The sequence below is a fragment of the Heliangelus exortis genome, chromosome 1 (assembly GCF_036169615.1).
Source record: "Heliangelus exortis chromosome 1, bHelExo1.hap1, whole genome shotgun sequence".
Lineage (NCBI taxonomy): Eukaryota > Metazoa > Chordata > Aves > Apodiformes > Trochilidae > Heliangelus > Heliangelus exortis.
The window spans coordinates 70,211,180-70,232,229 of NC_092422.1; the positions used below are offsets into that span (position 1 = coordinate 70,211,180).

A 21,050-nucleotide genomic window follows, 5' to 3' on the forward strand; every position below is an offset into this window, starting at 1 on the left:
GTTGAGCCAAACTAATGGTTTGCTTCCAAAGAAAGGTTATTCTTCTTTCTTTAATTTCCTGTATGATTCCAATCTGTCTCCTAGCCATGGGCACTGTGTCTGTGGGCTCTGTGAATCAGCTCTGTACCCTCAAATAAAACTATTCCCCTATTAGGCTCATAAACCGGAGCACAACCACATAACAGCTGGGAGCAAGCAGGAAGACTCAAGAGGGGGTTGTCTCTTCAAACTACAGCTTTATTCCTGGCATGCCTTGCATTTGCCTAAAGCAGACTGTATGTGTAAAATCCCAAAATGTCTGTGCAAAGCTTTGCAGAATCTGCTCTTCCAACACAAGCCCAACTGTGGGCATGGGATTATGGTTATGAATGTTGCAACTCCAATTTTTTTTTTTTTTTTGCCATAACAATATAAAAATATCACATCTGAAATCAAATGCCTCATTACATTGATAATAGGATCTATTTGCCCTCATGATTTCAAAAGATGATTTCTCAGCCTCTTAGTCGTCAAAGCTGCTTTGGTTGTACAGGTAAAAAGAGCTCAGAAATCAAAATTTCTTACAACATTTTCTCTACCTGAGAAAGCATTTCTGTGTGCTAACTATAGTATTTCTAAAGATCATGATATCTACTCCAAAAGTAACAGAACTAATAATAAATACAATATTTCTACACATAGTGCAACCCTTTAAAATTATTTAAGAGAAATAACTAATTCAATGGAGAGTAGATGACTAAACCTCAATGACGGATTAAGTTAAACAAGATTTACTAGATCAATACCACTATTATTGGTTAAAAAAAGGTATTAAGAGGAAAGCTAAAAAAAAAGAAAAATAGCAAAATTTATTGAACAGTTGATTAGAAAAGTAATCTCACATTAATCTCTAGCTTGTTGTTACTAGCTTGCTTTGTTTATTTCAGGGAAATAATAATTATCCAGGCACTTCAAGCTATGAAAAATGTAAGATGGAAATCCAGTTAATATCTAAGCAGCTTTATGTAAATCAACCATTCACACAGTCCACTACTCTGAAAAATTTCTTTCTACTGTAGACTCCAAGCTCAAATATTTCTATAAGAACATTAATACACTCTTGAAATGGATTCACATCTAGAAAGTTATTTAAGTCTTACTTTCCTGTTGCAATGTATTTCAAAACACTTCTGTGCAAATTCCCCTATTAATATCATCTAGCTATCTAAAATACTGCATAGAAACAATTTTATTTTAAAATGTATTGATGTCCCACAGTTATCAAGCTGTGCCTATTTTTCAATTACGCCAGTTCGAGAATGCTACTAGTAGCCTAACCCAGAGGCTATCAGTTTTTATATTGACTCAAGCATGCAGAATAACAGGTCATTTTCAGTGAGAGGAAGATGTAAGTGAACATTTTTAGTCCTGTAACCAGCAGTGTCCCCCAGGGGTCAACACTTGATCCAGTCTTGTTCAACATATTCATCAATGAGGGGACAGAGTGTATCCTCAGCAAGTTCACTGATGATATAAAACTGGGAGATGTGGCTGGCACTCCATAGGGCTGTGCTGCCATCCAGTGTGACCTGGACAGGCTGGAGAGCTGGGCAGAGAAGAACCCAATGAGCTTCAGCAAGGGCAAGTGTAGGGTCCTGAACATGGGGAGGAAGAATTAGGGTGGACCTGCTGAAAAATAGTTCTGAGGAGAAGGATCCTGATAGATATCACATTACCCATTAGCCAGCCGTGTGCCCTTGTTGCCAGGAAGGCCAATGGAATCCTAGGCTGCATAAAGAGTGTGGCCAGCAGTAGGTCAAGGTTGGGCATCCTCCCCCTCTACTCTGTCCTGGTGAGGCCACAGCTGGAATACTGCATCCAGTTCTGGGCTCCCCAGTTCAAGAGAGACAGGGAACTACTGGAGAGAGTCCAGTGGAGCACCACAAAGCTGACTGGGGATTGGAGCATCTCCCTTATGAGGTAAGTCTGAGAGAGCTGCGACTCTTTATTTAGCCTGGAGAAGAGAAGGCTGAGGGGAGATCTTGTCAGTGTCTACAAGTAGCTAAGGGGTGGGTGCAAAGAAGATTGAGCCAGACCCTTCTCAGTAGTTCCCAGTGACAGGACAAGGAGCAACAGGCACAAGCTGGAACATAGGAAGTTTGATATGAATATGAGAAAAAACTTCTTTACTATGAGGGTGTCCTGGTTTGGGCCAGGATAAAGGTGATCTTCTGTCTTGTACTTTTGCTTTTAGCTAAGTCTCTTGTAAGTAGTTGCACTTCTGAAATTAACAGCAAGTTTCTCAGACAGGGTGTGCTTCTAGGACTGATAACACTTGATGTTTATAGTTACTGCTAGAGACTGGTGTGCAGAGCCAAGGACACTGCTCAGCTCTGAGGAAAACATTTTACCCTCCAGGAGGATAAAGAGGTCCCACCTGCCACCCTCCTTTGGGGAGGAACGGACAAGATAGATGCCAGAACTGACCAAACAGAGTATTCCATCCCATATATGTCATCCTCAGTATAAATTTGAGGCATCACGAGGGCCAAGCCAGATTTCCTGCTTCCAGCTTCTGGCTGCCTGCCCTTCCTGCCTTTCCTGCTTCCCTTCCTTCACCCGGCATCCTGGAAGGATTCCGTCCGTTTGCCTGCCTGTGCTCCTGATCTGTGCCAGCCCATGGATCTGTGTGTTCCTGCCTCCAGTTCCTGACTGCTGCCGACTCCAGGAGTCCAGCCTGGACTTTCCCAGGGCTGCCCTGTAGCCTCAGTGGTGACGTGAGAGCTACTGGGGGAAAGGGGAGAGGAATGTGGTATCCATTTTCCTGAATATTTGTATATATTTAGTAATTTTTCCTATTTATCATTACTGTTTCATTAAAGTTGTGTAGTTTAGTTTCCAACCCATAAGTCTCTCTCCCTTATTCTCTCTCCTTTCTTTATCAGGGAGGAGAGAGATTAATAGAGAGCGTCTGTTACTCGGTTTAATTGCCGGGCCAGTGTTAAACCGTGATAGAGGGTGACAAGGGACAGGAACAGGCTGACCAGGGAGGTCCCCTTGTAGAGTCCCCTTCTCTGGAGATATTTAAAACCCACCTAGATGCAGTTCTGGATAATGTGCTCTATTTTAGTGGAAGAGCTGAACTAGATGATTCCTAGAGATCCCTTCCAACTCTGACAACTCTGATTTTAGATTAAACAATAAACAAAAATAGGAAAACATGCTTATTTAACTCTGCATATGTATGCATGTGTATAAATTCATGGTGTATAAATTCAGTCTCTATACAGTCTCTTCCTCTGTGGCCTAAGGCTTATTCAGTTTAATATATATTTGATTACAACTAACACAGCCATGATGCTGGCTTAACACTTACATTAGTCTGGAAATACTAGCCATGGTATTAGACATTACTGATTGCACTTGTCATAACTTATGCCACAAGTAACTTCTTTTGGGTACATAGTTCTTCAAAGTTTATCATTATCTGAGTTCTAATCAGCTTTTTCATAATATAATTTTTATTTAAAGAAACCTCTAATCTGTATATTTCAATCAGAAATAACGTCCAGATGTCAACAGGGTATATAGCTGACAGATGGCAAACTAGTTTGAAAGGAGAGCTACCACTCATCTGCCTGTAAATTGACCTCTTATGGACAAAGTCCTCAAAACACTGCAACAGGCCATATGCTTAAGTGAAAGCATATTGTTTGCTCATCCAAAACAATAATTATCATATATAAAGAAGTAAGAATTACAACTTACCTAATGAATCCACCAATCTGAAGCATCCTGCACTTTCTGACCTTCATCAGTTTGGGGGAGCCTTTGGAAAATGGATGGGGGTTGATTTCTCTGGGGGTCTGTTTCTCTGTGACTGTTGGAATTGTTACTTTAATACTCACTGCAGTGTTACTGTGCTACTGTGCTACAGACTGCAGATGACCCCACACAATATGCATACACACACAGAAAGTAAGCAAATACTACAGAAATATCACATGGTCTCACAAAATCACAGGATGACTGAGACTGGAAAGGACCTCCAGAGGTCACCTGGTCCATCCTCTAGCTGAAGCAGGGCCACCTACAGCCAGCTGCCCAGGACCATGTCCAGACACTGGTTGAGTATCTACAAGGAGGCAGACTCCACCACCTCTCTGGGCAACCTGCAACAGTGCTGGGTCATCCTGACAATAGAAGAGCATTTCCTGATGTTCAGACAGCATCTCCTGTCTTTCAGTTTGCGTCCACTACTGCTGGTGCTGTCAATGGGCACCACTGAAGAGCCTGGCTCCATCTCCTTTACACCCTGGCTTCTGGTATTTATATACACACTGATGATATCCCATCTGAGCCTTCTCTTCTCCAAGCTGAACAGTCTCAGCTCTCAGAGCCCTTCCTCTTATGAGATGCTCCAGTCTCTTAAGTAGCTTTGTGGTCCTTCTTTGGACTTCCTCCAGTAGCTCCATATGACTCTGCACTGAGGAGCCCAGAACCAAACACTGTACTTCAGGTATGGCCTCGCCACTGATGAGCAGAGGGGGGAGGATCACCTCCCTCAGTCCCCTGTCAATAGTTCTCCTCATCAGCTGCCTTAGCTGCAATGGCACAACTTGGTGTCCTCCAGCCACCATAGTTATTTTTCTTCCATACTTCCATACCTCAGAGTATGGAGTCAAATATCTTTTCTTTCCTGTTAAGAAGTTTGAAGACACACTCACTGGTGCAGAGACAGATGGCACTGTAATGGAACTTCTAAATTTAAAGGTTTGAATGACAAATGTGAAAAAAAACCCAGACGAAACATATTGATAAGTGACCATTAAAGAATCTACGATAAGCATAAAAAACACTCCATTAGGGAGTGTCTCCTCACATAAAAACAGTACTTCACAGTTAAGTCAAAGGCAAAATGACTTTTCTACATATGTTTGTACTCACAGCCACCTGAATGAGAGTTAATGGGCTCCTGACATGTTTTGAGAAAAAACCTAAGTTGCTGTAACCATCATAATACATGACCTGAAAGAAAACACCTCTAGTGCAGCAACACAATCAGTTCAGAAATAGGCACCACCACAGGTACTGCCAAGAATCTGGATAAATTGACTGGAAGTTGAGTGCTATGAGGAGCATTTTGCTGATAATTTGGAAGCTTCACCTCCCAGACAGTATATAAGTATTCCCTGGGGAAATCAAATTGCAGGAGGTATTTCAAGGTGACAAAGTATCACTGCCACACAATCCACTGAGAGATATGTTCTGCTGTAGCTGCCAAAAAAACCCCCAAACCAAACAAATAATTTAAAAAAGGAGGACAGGTGGTCAGGTGAAGAAGCAACAGATAGTCTCAAACACCATGATTCTATGGTTCATGATACAGGAAATAACCCAAGTAATTTTATCTCTCTTTTTTCTGATTAGAAGTCACAATTTTTTCTGTTATATTTTTAAACTTTGCTAACTGATCTCATCTCCTAGTGAGATACAGATTAAAATTCATTATTAAATAGAGAAAATTTATAAATCAGATGGCAAATCTTTCTAAAGATTGAGGACTGAAATTTCTTATCTTAACATGAAGATTGACCTGAGGGTATATGGTCGGGTTTGCAGGTCTCAAAGGTGTAACTAAACACATCTGCTTTGTATTCTTCAAAGGTTTGTAAGTTCTAATCTTAGCAAGGAAAACAATGTGAGAAAAGACACAAAAACTTCCATTTTCACCATTGATCACGTATCTGCAGATAAAACACTAATACTTTCAAAGCCATAGAGAACAGTCTCCTCATTGACAAGTAAATTAGTGATTCAACAAGGAGTTCTACAGAGTATCAAGAGTTAAAGGGTTAAATCCAGTAAGAAACATTTGATCTAGAACTACTATTGACTACAATCTCAACCAAGTAAAGTTTTAACATTATTAGCAAAAGAAAGAGGAAGAAAAACTTACAAAACCAAGTGAAAACTGTGATTTTGAGCTTCTTCAGACTACCAGCACCTTATCTCTAGATGGGAGAGCAAAAATGTTGCTCATGATATTCCAAATGCTTTTCTCAATCAGCTGTTCTTGTGCTCAGCACTGACAGTGCTGCAGGCTGCCAGACAAGGTTCTTCACTCCCACGTGTTCTCCTACTTCCCTATCAACTAAAAATGTTTTTCTCTGCTTTGCGAGCTTTTGCTCTGCTTCCTAAGTATCCTCCTCGAAGAAAAGAGACACAGCTTAGGTAGATGGCTTTTAATGAATATGAACCTTTTCTTCTAAATTGTGTGTGGTTATGAAACGTCACATTATTAACAAACCCAAATAGCATCTGTGGAGCATTAGCACTTAAGAATTGGCAAGTAAGGTTCTACAGAGAGGGTGAACATTTTCCTATCTAGAAATATATATATGCATACAGACACACGTGATAGTTTATGTGATGGAAGTATTTGTCCTTACATATAGGAAGCAGCACAGCAGGAGCAACAAGGGCAGATGGGGGAGCCTGAATTGCACCCTGCTCAGCTGCTCCCAGGGGCACCCCAGTAGCCTATTAGCAGCTCATCCTTGTGCTGCCCGATGGAGCAGGAGACCCAGGGGCAGAGGCAGCTCCAGTAGCCCTTAGAGGCCAGTGAAGCCTGGTTCCAGCTACTCCTGGTGCCACAGGACCCTCAGGGCAGGGCTGGACCCATCTGAATGCATGAACAACAGAGGCTTCACAAGTCGGGGCACCCTGTGGGAATAGGGACAGAAGGGTCTGGGGTGGTGTGAGCAGGGACCATCAGTCCATATACACAGACTGTCCTGTCTCCTCTAATTAAACTTCATTTCTGATGGTCTTCCAGGGCAAGGACTCACCATTGTGCATGCACATGTGTGTGGAGGTCTCAGCGTGTGCCCAGAATGCAGCACCAGCAGCAAGGGTGGGTGTTCAAGTGAGTGTGCAAGCACTACTGAAGGGTGCACTGGACTTGCTGACCAGCAGGTGAAGTGGCCTGGGGGCCAGGCAAGAGCACAGGTGGCACTTGGAGGGAGAGGGTAGGCACAGATATCCCTGGCCAGCTGCTGTAGAATGGCATCTGTAGGTGGCATCTGAGGGTGCCTAAGAGACACACCTGAGTGTGGATGAGACTCTCTGAGGGAGGCAGTGGGGGTGAGTACAAGGATTCAGAACCACCAGATGGGCCATTTCTAAGTCTTCCACTGGGTGGGATGGTGGGATGAAGGGGAAGGGGTGGAGAAGGGGAGTGGAGGGCTAAGAGTGGGGCTGTGGCCTTGGGGCTTATGCCTCCAGGTGTCAACAACTGGGCAGACTGGGATCTAGGGAAGGCCGAGAGCCTAAATCTGCTGGAGGAATCCTCACTGCACATATCTATATATTTTACTTTAATAGACCTTTATTCTGATCAGCAAGATATATAGTTTAAAATATGTATCTATATATATCTATACAGATATAACCTTGTATTTAGAACTGCATGCATTTATAAAGCTAACATCAAATGCAGTGAAATGTGAAGTATAGTATTTCAGGAATTGCTGGGGAGAAAAAGATGACTTCCATGATATTCTATCAGGATTGGACCAATCCCCTAGAATGATGAGGATTTGGCAGGAACTAAACTATTCAATATAAAAGTACCATGAGGACAGAATGAAACATGTTTTGGAAGGGCACTAATAAATTGATTAAGCAAAATAAGCCCACACCTCCATGTGACACTGCTGATACATACTACAGTATCTCCAACATGACTGAATTATGTATCTGAAACAGTACAGTTTACCACTTATATTTAAACCCAGTTTCCTGGGTACAACTTCTTTTCTCCAATTTCTTCCACCCCAGAAACCGTTGCTGAATCTGAAGAATGCATACAGGAAAAATTGACAGATTTTTGTTTTAATTTGTTTCAGTGTCCTTCTGCATTCTACTAAAAATCTGTTTCTAAACAACTAACAAATATTTTTTCCATTTTTTAAGTTTATTGTGACATCAATAGCAAAGCCCTAAATAATTTTACAATACTGCTCCCCAAACCTTTTAATAGAAGATATCCTGGCCAACTGCTGTTGCAGTCGGAATAAATAATAAATATCTTGCATGTCTGTGCATGAAAGTGACAAAACAGATGAAGCCACAAGATCAATGTAGGTGTAGGTTTAAAAATAGATTTAAATTCTTTAAAATTCATAAGCTAAAGCTAATGAAGTCAACAGAAGGTTTGGTACTGCACTGTTTGCACCACAAATGTGTACTTGTTGAAAGACCATGGCATTTTAAACTTTTTGTCAATTAAGGTGATTTTTTTTTGCTGTCCCCAAAAACCCAAACAACCAGAAAAAATAAACAAAAAAAAACCCCAATTGTGAAGAAGGCCCACAAATAAAGGCATTTGCAAATCAAATGAACAGAATAGCACTGATCCCTTTGCTGTACTTATAAAGAAATGCAAAAAGGTGGTTGGTTGGTTTGTTTTTGTCAGGCAACACAAGCTTTTAATATCTCTGGCCATTCAGACCTTTGACTGAGATTTATTAACCTGTCAAACAAAAGCAATTTTACAACATAGACAATTGCAGTTCATTTTAGAACATTTATTGCTCTGTAAACAGAAAATCCACATTCTCCTTAAAACAATGTGTCCCTTTTCTTCTCTTTGAAGTAAGAAGGAAAGCATGGTAAAGAAGGAAATTCTAAGTGAAAAAGAAAGAAGTATTCACTAACTTATTTATAGAAAAATATAAAAAGCATAAAAAATGAGAAATTAAAACAGACTTCTACAGTAAATCCAGGAGATGATGTAGAGCATTCCCCACATTTGAGCAACATGGATGAGAGGGGAAGGGGAAATAAAACTGCTCAATTTTGTGTTATGCACTTCCTAGCCATGAGTTATAGCTAAAAGCAGTGTCAGTTTTCTATATGCTCTTCACATCTTTAAACACAGAACAAAACAACAGCTCCAAGAAATCTAAATACTTGTTGGAGGCTATCTGGCTCATAACTTAAGCTAACAGTATCCACTGAGAGGAAACTTGTCTATGAAACTGTTACTAATTTGTATCATAATTCTCAAATATGCAAGGATTATGTTTGAAAAGTTCATTAGCAATTTAAAATTAGGAAAGGAGAAAATAAAAGGACAGTTATAAACTTCAGGAAGTCCAGCAGAGAAGGCCATTAAGATGGTTGGGTTTGTAGCAACTTGCCTGCAAGGCAATGCTGAAAGAGAGCTTGCCTTGTTCAGCCCAGAGAAGACTTCAGGAGGGCCAAAATTCTCTTTCTTTGCATGCTATCCTGTGTGCCATGTTCCAGGCAGCATTTCCCCTCAATCCAAAATGGGATCTGGCTCTGATTCGGCTTTGATTTATGAGCCTCATGTCTGGATGCTGCCTTTTGATGGCTCTCCTGAGACAGCTCTGGCAGGGCCTGGACGGGACTGGACTCCCTCCAAGTCCTTAATTTGGGCCCCCATCTGCCTTCAGCACTCTGTGCTCCCATGGCCTTGTGAAGATGAGCCTGTGATGGGCTGATTGCTCCTGTGCTGGGCCTGGGAGGGGATGGGCAGGAGGCATCCCCCACCTGCTGTTGCCTCTCTTGAGTTCCTTTGTGGGTGTGCAGAGAAGCTTGTACCACACACCCTAACTGTCCCGTGAGGATTTGCCTTACGATACATCCAATTCTATGCAAGTTTATGCATTGCATGCTGCTTGATTTCTAACATGCACAACCAGGAATACAACTGGTTTCTTTCACAGGTCTTTATAGCTAGGGTCTGGCATACCATACACTGTGCTAAATTTAGAAATCAATAGGAGAAAAAGAGATGCTCAAATCAGACGTCCCATTTTTTCTTTCTTCTCGATGCTGCTGTTATTCCAATGTTCAGTCTGATCCTAAAGCAATACAGCACAGCATGTCACAAGCATTATTATGTCTTTATACTGTAGAGTAACTGAAATCCTTTTATTAAAATACAGCATTCTGTGATGGATTTCTTCATCCTTGAACTGACATTGAGCCTGCAGCTCTTACTAGTAATCACCTTACACAAAGTCAGATCACATACTCAACTCAGAGAATCTAAGAACTCAATTCACAGATTTTAAAAAATTGTGTGAAAACTGGTGAGACTGTATTGTTCCTCCAAAGAATGGCTACACTTCAAAATTGCTGACAGAAACTACACTGAAGGCCTTTTCTGAATAATTGGCATATGAAACATTTTATTCATTCTTCATTAACTTCATATTATTAAATTCAGTTCCCAAAACCATCAGAAAATAAGAAAGCTATTTCACTGAATATTGATGATCTTAAAGAAATTTAAGGCTGTCACGTACTGACACCACAGCTATAAAGAAGATCTGTAAATAATAAGATACCAGTATAAGTCTTCTACCAGTCTACTCAACCATCATCTTTCATGTATACTTGCTCTTCAACTGATTAGGACAATAAGAAGAAAAACCAAGCGACAGGAGAAAGGGACAGTAATGAATTGTCCAAATGCCTCAGAATTACTAGTTAATCCAAAACAGAACACGAAAAGACATCAGTGTTTCTAAAGAAAACCTCTTTACTTTCTGAGACATGCCAGAGCACACATTTACAGCTGACTCTTTCCATTATCTGCATGAGACTTTAAATGTAGATATATAGCATCCTAAATGTTTGAAGAGTTTTGCTGCAATGTTAGCTCTGTCACATCATCTACAAATCCTCCTGAGACAGAATGCTTAGCCTCAAAAAAGTAAATGCTTCTAATATTGCAGTATATACATCATTGACTTATCTACTGTTCCCTGACTCTGCATCTACACTCCCTAAAAAATGTTTGGGAAAGTTTTAAGGAGAAATGGGCTACTAGACACTATGAAGTCTTCATAATTTATAATGAAGCTATATAGATTACTTAATGCAGTCACAAATTCAGGTTTTCATTTTCACCTTCAAGGCTCTATATTATCTTGCCCACAATTACTGTGTCTTGCTTTTATTTCCTTCTACTCCCTAGACATCTTCTATCCTTTCACTTAATTGCCTTCTTTATCTCTTTCTCCCACTTTCAGCTCTATGTCTTATATCATGCTGACCTCTGTGCTTTGTACAATCTTCATACTTACACTTTTCACCCTTCTTCAGAAGTACCTTAAAAACACACTCTTTCAAGAATCATTGGTACATTCTTTGCTTCCTCCTCTTCTTACTGCTGAGCTACTGGCTGAAAATTGTCTTGCTTAAATGACTTTTGCTCCTTGTTGGACCAGGGTAGCAGAAAACACAGCTGAAAGCTAATGCAGAGCTAGCTGATTGACTTCTTCATTCTATCAGAAATTACCTCTCTCGACAATAATATTGAGGAAAATTGAGGGACTTCCTTGTTATGTAAAGTAGGAACTTAGAACCCTGTACACTAGAAAAATCACAACATTTATTAAACAAATGCCAATCTATAGCTACATCTATATTTTGTTTAGTCTTAGATGTTTATATACATATTTCATAGTTTATATATATTTCATAGTTTATATTTATTTCATAGTTAAGAGTTTTCCAGAGCAGGCTCCATGACTGCCATCCAGTGTACATGGGTTTCAGGCTTTTTTCCTCTCAGGGTTTAATGTGTACTTAAATATAAATATGATGTCCACAGTGCCTCCATCCACAGAGCAGCCATAGCACAAAAAACATCAGGAAACCCGGGAGCATTCCCAGGTCTCAGAATGGTCACAGTATGGTAGAATCATAGCCTTATTCCTGATTCCTAGAGCACTTGACTGCAAGACTGCCAGCTTCCCAAACTTCAAACACTTGCTCTACGCAATAAACTCCTTGTGGAAGCTATCATATGACTACTGTACTAGGTATTACTATAATTAGAAAATATTATCTTCTGAGGAGAATATTAAAATAATTGCAAGCCCTTTTTGCTGAAGTTTAAGAAAAAAAAAATCTCATTGAAAATTTTCTGCCTGAGAAGCTCACAAGTGAAAGCAGTATGCAAAGGATGCATCACAGCTAATCTTAAAACTGAAATGCATTCTACCTAAGAGAAATGATAATTTTTTGTAGAATAAAAGGTTCCATTGGTATTCTGTTAGGACAGCTGCATTATTGAAAGTGGAAAGCAGCAAGATAAGTTACACACTATTATGTTTTTTGCTCATAGCACTTTTTTGAATCAGTAATATTTCAAGTCTGGAATAGCTCTGAAGCTCAGACAACAGGCTGCAAACTCTAATATTTCCACTCTCCAGTCTGAAGCTGTAGGATGCAATAATGTTAATTACTGAAATGTAATGTCAATTACTTCGTATCTTCCTCACTTGTAACAAACAAAAAAGCTGGAGTTCAAAGCACTTAAAAGGTAAGATATTCAGAATATACACAAAAGATCTACAGAATTGTTGTTCCAGGTAGCCATCAACATTGAGAACTAAAACAAATACTGTGAAAGGGTTACTAAAGAAGTTTTTAAATATTTTTTTATTTTTGTTTAAAAAAAGCCCTCAATTGTTTCATTTGGGAGTAACAGAATTTAAGTGGATAAATGAACCCTCTATAGTAAAAGGGGGATTACTAAGCCTCTGCTACTAGCTGTCATCAGAGATGGTAACAAGTAAGCTGGACAATGAATTTGAGCACGAACAGCTTTTCCTATATTCATTGCTATCTAGACAAAAAAGGAATGCTTTTTTTATGCAATAAGAAGAAAGCATTTCTACCACTGCCTGGAATTGTTTTGTGCTCTAAAGCAAAATCACTTTGGTCTTATTAAAGCTTAACTTGAACTGTTTCCTTCTTGGCTTTGAATCATGTTATTATTCTAAGATAAAGAGATACTGGAATGGAAATGTTAAGCATCCTTTTTATCAGATAAAGCTGTCGCTTCTTCAGCTCTTGTGGGTGCTACAAGGTCTTTTTATACCACCGGTCTGTCACTATAATAATAAAAAAAAATTCTCAAACATCACTCCATGGAGTATACTTTGTAATCACCTTGTAAGTGCACTTATTTTGTGATACAGCAATCAGCATGGACAAAATGCTTTGTCCTGTTTACACTATAAATAATTTGTCAGTTAATTGATGGTCCTCTATGTAGGTTATCTGCAAGTCTGCCAAAAACAGACTCTTACAAATTCATTACCATACAACAAAAATTACCTACAATGGCAGTAAGTCTCCCCCTCAAAGCCTTAGTGCATAAAAAAAACATAGTTGACCTGAGTCTTTCAAAGGTCTCCAGAGGTCTCCTCATGACAACAATTTACAAAAAAACAATGAAAAAATACTGTTAACCACACAATTCCTTGTTTCAGTCTTCGTTCTTTGTTCTGAAACTGTTGAAAAGAACTGTTACAATTTCTGGGATAATTACAAAGGTAACAAGATACAAAGGATCAGTGCACTGGGTCTTTTTAAAAGAGTATTTATTATCACTCGCTATACCTTAAAGACATTAAAATATTTTTTGTGGAAATTCTTGTTAATTAAAATCTAATTATTCAATGACTGCTCTGTTTGGCATCTCTAAAAAAATGCTCAAGGTCTTGAGAGAAAGAAGAGATAACACAGCGAGCAATTTATCATAAAAGAAGGATTTTCCCTCCTCTTTTTTACTACTTAGCATGCATAATTAACATGTGATAATATCCATAATGAGTTCCCTAAAACAATTAGAAATGCATCTCCAGTGACCTGCTAATCTGAATATAATACTTTTAGAATTTGGAGGTATATCAGTCTTTTTTGTGTTTACACACTCGCCTCACATAGAAGCAAAGGAGGCTGCAGAACATAATTTATTATTCTTCATCACATTTTATCAAGTCCCTTAGAAGCTCCTTGATACAGCATCAAGAAAAGTACAAAGAAAAAAAAGTCCTGTCTCCCCATCCCTCAAGTAGTGTACCTCAAAGAACCAGTTACAATGCTTCTTTCCTCTTCCAATCAGATACATTAAGTGAAAGCAAACCTTGACCAGGCTATTTTTTGCATGCATTTTCAATGACTTTTTTTCATCTCCATAAGACAAATGCATCCATAAATAAACATGCACTGCAGTGACAAGGGCAAAGTCTGGAACACTTAAGAGCTAAATTATTTTCAAGCCATGCAACATCTCATTTTTCTTTCACAAATATGTAACAAAGACTGCCAGCATGGGAGGGGTGCCTCAGGAGAAGAGAGAGAAGAAATCAAACCATGTGAACTGAGGGCAAGATGACTGTAAACAAAACAAAACAACTATAACTGTCTCCTTCATTTAATTGTCTTGTAAATTTAAAATTGTGTCCTAATATTAATTTAGGAAAAAGGTGCACATGCAGAGCAGCTCTTCTGAAGTCCTGGATTGTAAGATGTGATGAAACATCCCACTTTGTCCTCTCTACAGCCATGCCCACAGCACTTAAGCTGGAAGATGAGCCTTATAATCACACACTTCATAATCCAGCCTGGGAGATACAAATAAAGGGCTACACGCTTGAGGCTTAATTAGAGGCTGAGGATGGTGCAGGATTCAGCCAACAGACTGTCCAGCAGCATCATATAAAAAGTGCATTTTGCCAGAGTGCTGGGATCTTTGCGTGCCAAGGTGTAACCTTCTAGCGGTATTTCAAGATGAAGGTCTTAACACATAAATCTAGATGGTTCAATACCTACTTACTTTAAATTGCCTAGTAGGCAAATTAGGCAATGGCCAATAGGCAATTTAAAGGTATAATTTATTAATAATTTATTCCTTTAAATTTCTTGTGTATGTTAAATCACGAGTTTCTCCAGCAGGGGGAGTGGAGGGAAACATTAAAAAAGTTACGCTGTTTATTATTTTGCAGAGCTCTTAGTAGCAGTTAGGTCAGCAATGCACATTAAATACTCAAATTATAACTTGCATCTAGAAATAAGTATTCAGTAAGACTACATATGGAATAATTGCAACAGTTCCTAGAGGTGACTTATAAATTCAAAATCATATTTGTATTTTAAGGAACAGTATAGCATTGAAGCAGGTAGAATGAACAGGTTCATACCATAGCAACTCCAGATGTTGGAACTTATGTGTGCTAACTCCCAGAGAAATTCCATGGAAGGTGGAGCAAAGTGGAAACACTGAACCCATGGTCTGTGGAAACAATGGTGTCTGAAAGTAATATGGGACCAACCAGCTGCGTTTTTGATACCCTGAGCCAACAACCAGCCACATTTTGACAAAATCTTGTCCTTTAAGTAACCTTTGCTCATTATAATCTCCTTATAATAGCAAAACATACCTCCGTGCCCAAAAGCGACTCATCTCTAAGGTGAAACCACCCCACATTGAGCTTGTGTTCTGGATTTTCTGCAGTCAACACCTTCAAAGGTGAAGCAAGAGAACTTTGTACCAACCATGGCAAAGGTTATGTGTGACTAGGGTCACTCAAGCTCCACCTCTGGGGTAAACAGTATAAAAGTAGCCAATGAGGGGAAGATACCATTGCAGGGATGACCCCATACCCCTGACCTCTGGGACCAGTCGATGGGCTGGGCCTCTCTTCCCCCACACTGGAATGAACACTCGACTGTACCAAGTGTCTCCCTGGGAAATAGTGTAAATCTCTATAGAGTCACTTTCTTTATGCATTTTTGGCCAGGCTATATTACTCATAACCTAGGTATTTGCACACACTTTGCTGACAGTGATTTTATTACCAGCAATCCAAAGAGCTGGTGCACTGTTGCTTCAATAAATTACACTATTCATTAATCTGGCCATGAGAGATTTTATTGAACACAACCAAACTCTAAGTGTGGCAGTTATAGTTCATGAAAAGCGTGACTGGATGGATAGTGTAGTGCTAGTAGTGCATCTGGACCTGTGACATTCCAGTACAAGACTGGGCATGAACAGACTATTTAAAAGAAATGGCTATTGCTCAGAATCTAAGTCCAGCCACTCCCACCTCTTTAATATCTAAGGGTTAGCTTGAAAACAAAGGGCTTTCTTTTCTGCCAAAGTGCTTTACTCCTTCACTGCAGAGCAAGAAAAGGTTTTACAAACTTAAGAAAAAGTTCTAGTAAAGAACCTTCCGGACCAAATAGCTGGTATACTGTGTGGTAATATACTGTGTGGACAATCCCCAAACAAATCCAGAAACTGGAAGACTGAATTCCTCAGGTCAAAGAGTGCTCAAAAAGCTGTTTATCCCAATTTTCCGAGGAAGTATTCCACGTAGTAGACAATATAAGGACAACTCTGTCTTCTGAACTGCTTTAAAAAGAAAACAAAAGTACCGGATTGACAAGTTCTTAAGGCTGGGCAATTTCAATTGCACGCATGAAAGAAAAACCTTGGTTCTCAAAAACCTACAAATTTAGAAAGGTAAGTCCCTACTGAATTTGCACCTCATCTTGACTAGAAGGCAGACAAGTGGAAATGTCCTGTTCTCTACCAACAGATGTACCCTTCCAGATTTCTCTTGCTATACACTCCCAACGTTTAAGGGCATGCCTGCGTCAAACAAATAAACTCATCTGGGTACACAGAAATTATGTGACATACTTCATTCACCTCCCAATCACCCCATCTACAGTACCAGTAAAATCTGCCTTTACTCTGCTTTTACTGCCAACATAAGCAAGCAGTGTGTACACAGAAGCAGCAGTGTCAAGCTCTCATGGCACTGAACATGTTGCTCAGAAGTCCCACCACTTTCTGGGGAGCACCACCCCCACCAGAGTGCTACCAAGGGAGAGTCTTCTCTGCACTCTTTGGAAGCTTGGCACTGTGCAGAACAGAATGTGAGGCTAACAAGAACACTGAGAGAGCACAACCTTGTAGATAGGGGAGTCTGAAGGAGTAGCAGTGAGGAAATTTTCTCCAAAAGAACCCAGCACGAAACCACACACCAGAAACACTCAAATATCCCAGACCTTCCAATCAGTGTACTAACTGCCTGGCCACCAATAAATCAGACAACACAGGAAGTTCTTCTTTAGCTCTAAACCATCAACTGCCTAATCTGGATTAATTAATGAACTGCAATACATCAGTACAGGCATGGAAGTCAAGTGGCTTCCAAAAAAAAGGTCCAAATTCAGCCTTCTACCTCAAAACTCACTGGCAGCTAGAAAGAACCCTGTGCAACACTGATCCCTCTGCACACACTGAGCAGCTACTGGCATGTGCTGTATCCACTTCTGCACACACCACAGCATACATGAACAACACTGAATATGCTACAGCCTCTTTTTCACCTGTCCCACTGACTGCAGCTTAATGCTTTACAAATCAGGTGTACTATAACCATTACAATCACAGGCTGTACTACTGGAAGAAGACAGTATCTAGCAATATGCTAAAGTAAGTGGAAAAATGGTGAGCCCAAGAAGATAAGGCAGCAGAGCATGGGTGAGTTAAGTTAGAATAGTTTATACGAGCTGTTCAGACGAGTGTTCTGCTGATCAGAAATTGGTAATAGAGGCCTATTCAAAGGACAGATTAGAGTTGAAGAGACAACAGCTGATGTAGGTTGGAACAAAGCTGAAAAATATCAATGCACTTTTACATTTAATGCTTTTGTTATTTCTAAAATAAAATGTCTGATTTGTGAATTGTAAACATTAAGGAAAGACTGTAAGTCAATTTATTCATAAAATGGAAAAAGGTGAGATTTATGATGACTAAAATACATGATTTCAACAGCAGGGATTCCAATTTACAGCTCAGAACACCACCTGGAATTGTTGTTCATGCCTCTGTAATTTCTGTACTGTATTTAAAGTACTCCAAATATATTCAGCCTCCTATACATAAGAAATAACAGAAACATCACTAATAAAATAACTGCTTATCTGAAAACCATAGTAAGTAAAATACATACTTTAAATGAATACAATAAAAGTAGTGTAGCTGAAGGGGGGGAAAAAAGAAGAAATAAAAGAATGGGGTGGATAAGAAAAAAAAGGTTTGGGCATCCTTTTTACACAAGCTCACAATAATAATGGTCACATTATGTGCTACGTGCTAAATCAACATTCTTCACCCTCTCTTTTCCTTGTATAATACCGACTAAAATTACAAAATGGTCTATAATGTTCTGAATCAACACATCTTTTGTAGCAAAACAGTCCCTGAAAATTTCTCTTTGAACTACTCTTTCCTATGACATAAAATTCCACCGAGACTTATAAATCCTAATGCCATTTAATCAGTCTGAAAAATTTTAATACACTCTCACTAGATTTGATACAGAGATTATTTGTAACTATGGGATGAATTAATTAATTAGAAATTGAAGAAACTGCAAAGCAATAGTTTTAAATTATGGCAATGATTTACATTACTTGGAAATTTTTTATTAGAATAGACTGATTCTTTGTTAGAGAATTATGACCATTTGTACTACTACAATCTTTTCCTTTTCTTAAATAATGGATATAAATATTTGGGTATTTTTAATTACACTACTAATAAGGTCCTTTATTTCATGGAATAACTGTAGGCAAAACGACAAAAATCTCTCACATATAAATAATTGACATATTTTTAATGACACCCGTACATAGGACACTTCAATGTATGTTACTCTTGTAGATATGATTTAAAAAAAAATCAGCTGATTTATCTGCACTAACAGAATTCTGAAAGATCTTAAATGTCATGTGAAGGAAAAGAAAGAGTTCAAACAGTTACGATCTTCAAAGAAAGGTTAAAGAAAATAACTGTATAGAACTACCATGAATACCCTAAAAGAGCGCTAAACATATTTTCAAAGTTTAAAATTATTAACTGTAATATAGATGCTACTATTATCTTCAAATACTTTTTCAGTGTTAGCACAGCTTAGATTACTAACTGGTGAATAAACGAAAAAACCTACAGTAGTCTCACTGCTTTTTTGTTTGTCGTTGTTGGTTCTTTTAAAATGTTTTTGTCCTTTTAAATCATTACCACTTTTTGCCTTCTTTGAAATAAAGCCAAATAAACTGAGTTTTGGCAAAGCTGTCCCTCTGGATATACTATTAGTCTCCTCACATTATGTAATAGTTTAATTTTTCATTAACACAGCTGGCATTCAATATCCTTATCTCTTGTTTAGATAGAGTACCACTTACACCCCAGCATTATATAAATTCTCAATACTTTCTGCTCTTTGACTTTCAGAATTACATAACTGCTTACAGCCACACCTCTATCCAATAGAAAAGCATGCATTACATACCTCTCTTCCCATTCCACAAACACACCATAAAATATTACAGGAACATGCCCTATTTTTTTCTTCCCTAGTTAAGCAAGATAGAATTTTATATGAAAGCAACATTTTTCAATTCCTTTCTTACTTCATCCAAAGCACTGGGCTGCATCCCAATATTTGATCTCAAATGAGCATTAACATGTTCAAAATTCGTAACTACTTGACTTAAAGGTAAGATTTACATCTTTGCTGATCAGATTCTTCAACACTTGGAAAATAACTTACATACAAGTCCTACTCACCCAAGTACCTAATATGTCCATACAAATACCATCTACATGAACAGGATTAAGTACATTTGGCATTATCTGTTCTGGATGTTCAAGTTATCAAACGAAGTTGTGCACATACACAAAATGTAAAGAGAACTTGCAATAGGAAGAAGAAAACACCAAAACCCACCAAAGTAACCTTGGTTAGCACTATTAATAGAATGCCACATTGCATCAAACTTGCTCCACTTTGTTCTCCCAGGCAACAAGACTACCACTTAAGACTCTGGGTGAAAATTTGAAGTATGAAAGGCTGAAGAATTTAGCTAATCATTCCTTAAATACTTGTTTAAGCATTTTTTCCTCAATAATCCCACTGAAAAAAACAGTAACCACAGTCTAATCCACCTAAAGTTTTTGCTTTAAAAAAATAGTATGCAATGCATTTTTCTGTAGTGATAAAACTCCCAAAATTCAGAACTTAAGTTCTGCTCAGAATAGACAAGAAGTGAGAAATATATTTTAAGGAGAAAGGCAATTTAATTTAAAGGGAAGACATTATTTTAGCAAACTCTAATTCTACTTTTCAAACATTCTCCCTGCAGATTCCTGTTTCATAATGAACTTTGGAAAGTTATTTATGAGAGAGAAACTACACACCTCTACTATTTGAGAAAGATTGCTCAGCGATTGGTTTTACAACAGATTACAAGAATTATGACCTCAGAGATTCAGAATGCAGGAGGGAAAAGAAAGCTTAAGAAAAATATGTCCTCTTTACAAAGAAGCATCTTTAATGTTTAGACACTTAAGAGGTAAATCAGCCACTAATGTAAAAAAACAAACTGATCTATGTTCAAAGAACTGTTTCCAAACTTTGAGTAGTGAAGTTAAGCTTGCAGATTTATGCACAGAGTGGAAAATAATTAGACTGCCCTATTACAGCACATTACCATGTAGTAAATCAGAGAAACCTGCATTACAGACACAATACACAGAGGGGTGAAATTATGTTTTCCACCAATCTCTTGCTTCAACAGCATAAACACCTTTGAAAGCAAAGGATGCTTTTTTTTAAAATGATTACATTAAATCTTAATCTATGTATTTACTCTGTTAAAAAACAATCCAAATATAGCCTGAATGGTACATTCTTAACTTTTTGGTTAATTTGCTCTTTTCATTTCTTACCTTCTCTGGAGGTGGAGGAGGGTGAAACCTCTTTGCACAAACTAGAAATGCATCAGGCTTTGGCTTGCCACACTTGACCTCGGGGTCATCTCCCAAGACAATATGATGAAAAAGACCAAAAAAGGCTTTGTGTCTGGATGTTTTCATATGAAATGTTGCTTCAGCTGAACTGGTGGCAACAGCTATGGGTATGTTGTGTTTATGTAAATGACGGATCAACTTATCAACCCCTGGAAGAAAAAGATATAAATTTTATTATATGTATATAAATGTAGGCAATGTATTCATATTTATACCTACTTAAAATATATTTGGCATAATTTCAACAGTGTTATCTTACTTATTAAAACAATCTATTTCTACTAGTATAAAGCAAAATTAACAAAATTCTTGCTATATCTGAAATATTCCTGCATAAAAATCATGA

General features: G+C 38.5%; 1 protein-coding gene across 1 annotated transcript in view; it reads right to left on the reverse strand.

Annotated features, from left to right (window-relative positions):
• Positions 1 to 21,050, reverse strand: part of PUDP (pseudouridine 5'-phosphatase) — a 64,853-nt gene that overhangs the window by 9,618 nt on the left and 34,185 nt on the right. The window contains exon 3 of the mRNA XM_071747734.1: positions 20,624 to 20,853. Within this exon, the coding sequence (XP_071603835.1) occupies positions 20,624 to 20,853 (230 nt within the window). The remainder of the gene's footprint in view (positions 1 to 20,623; positions 20,854 to 21,050) is intronic.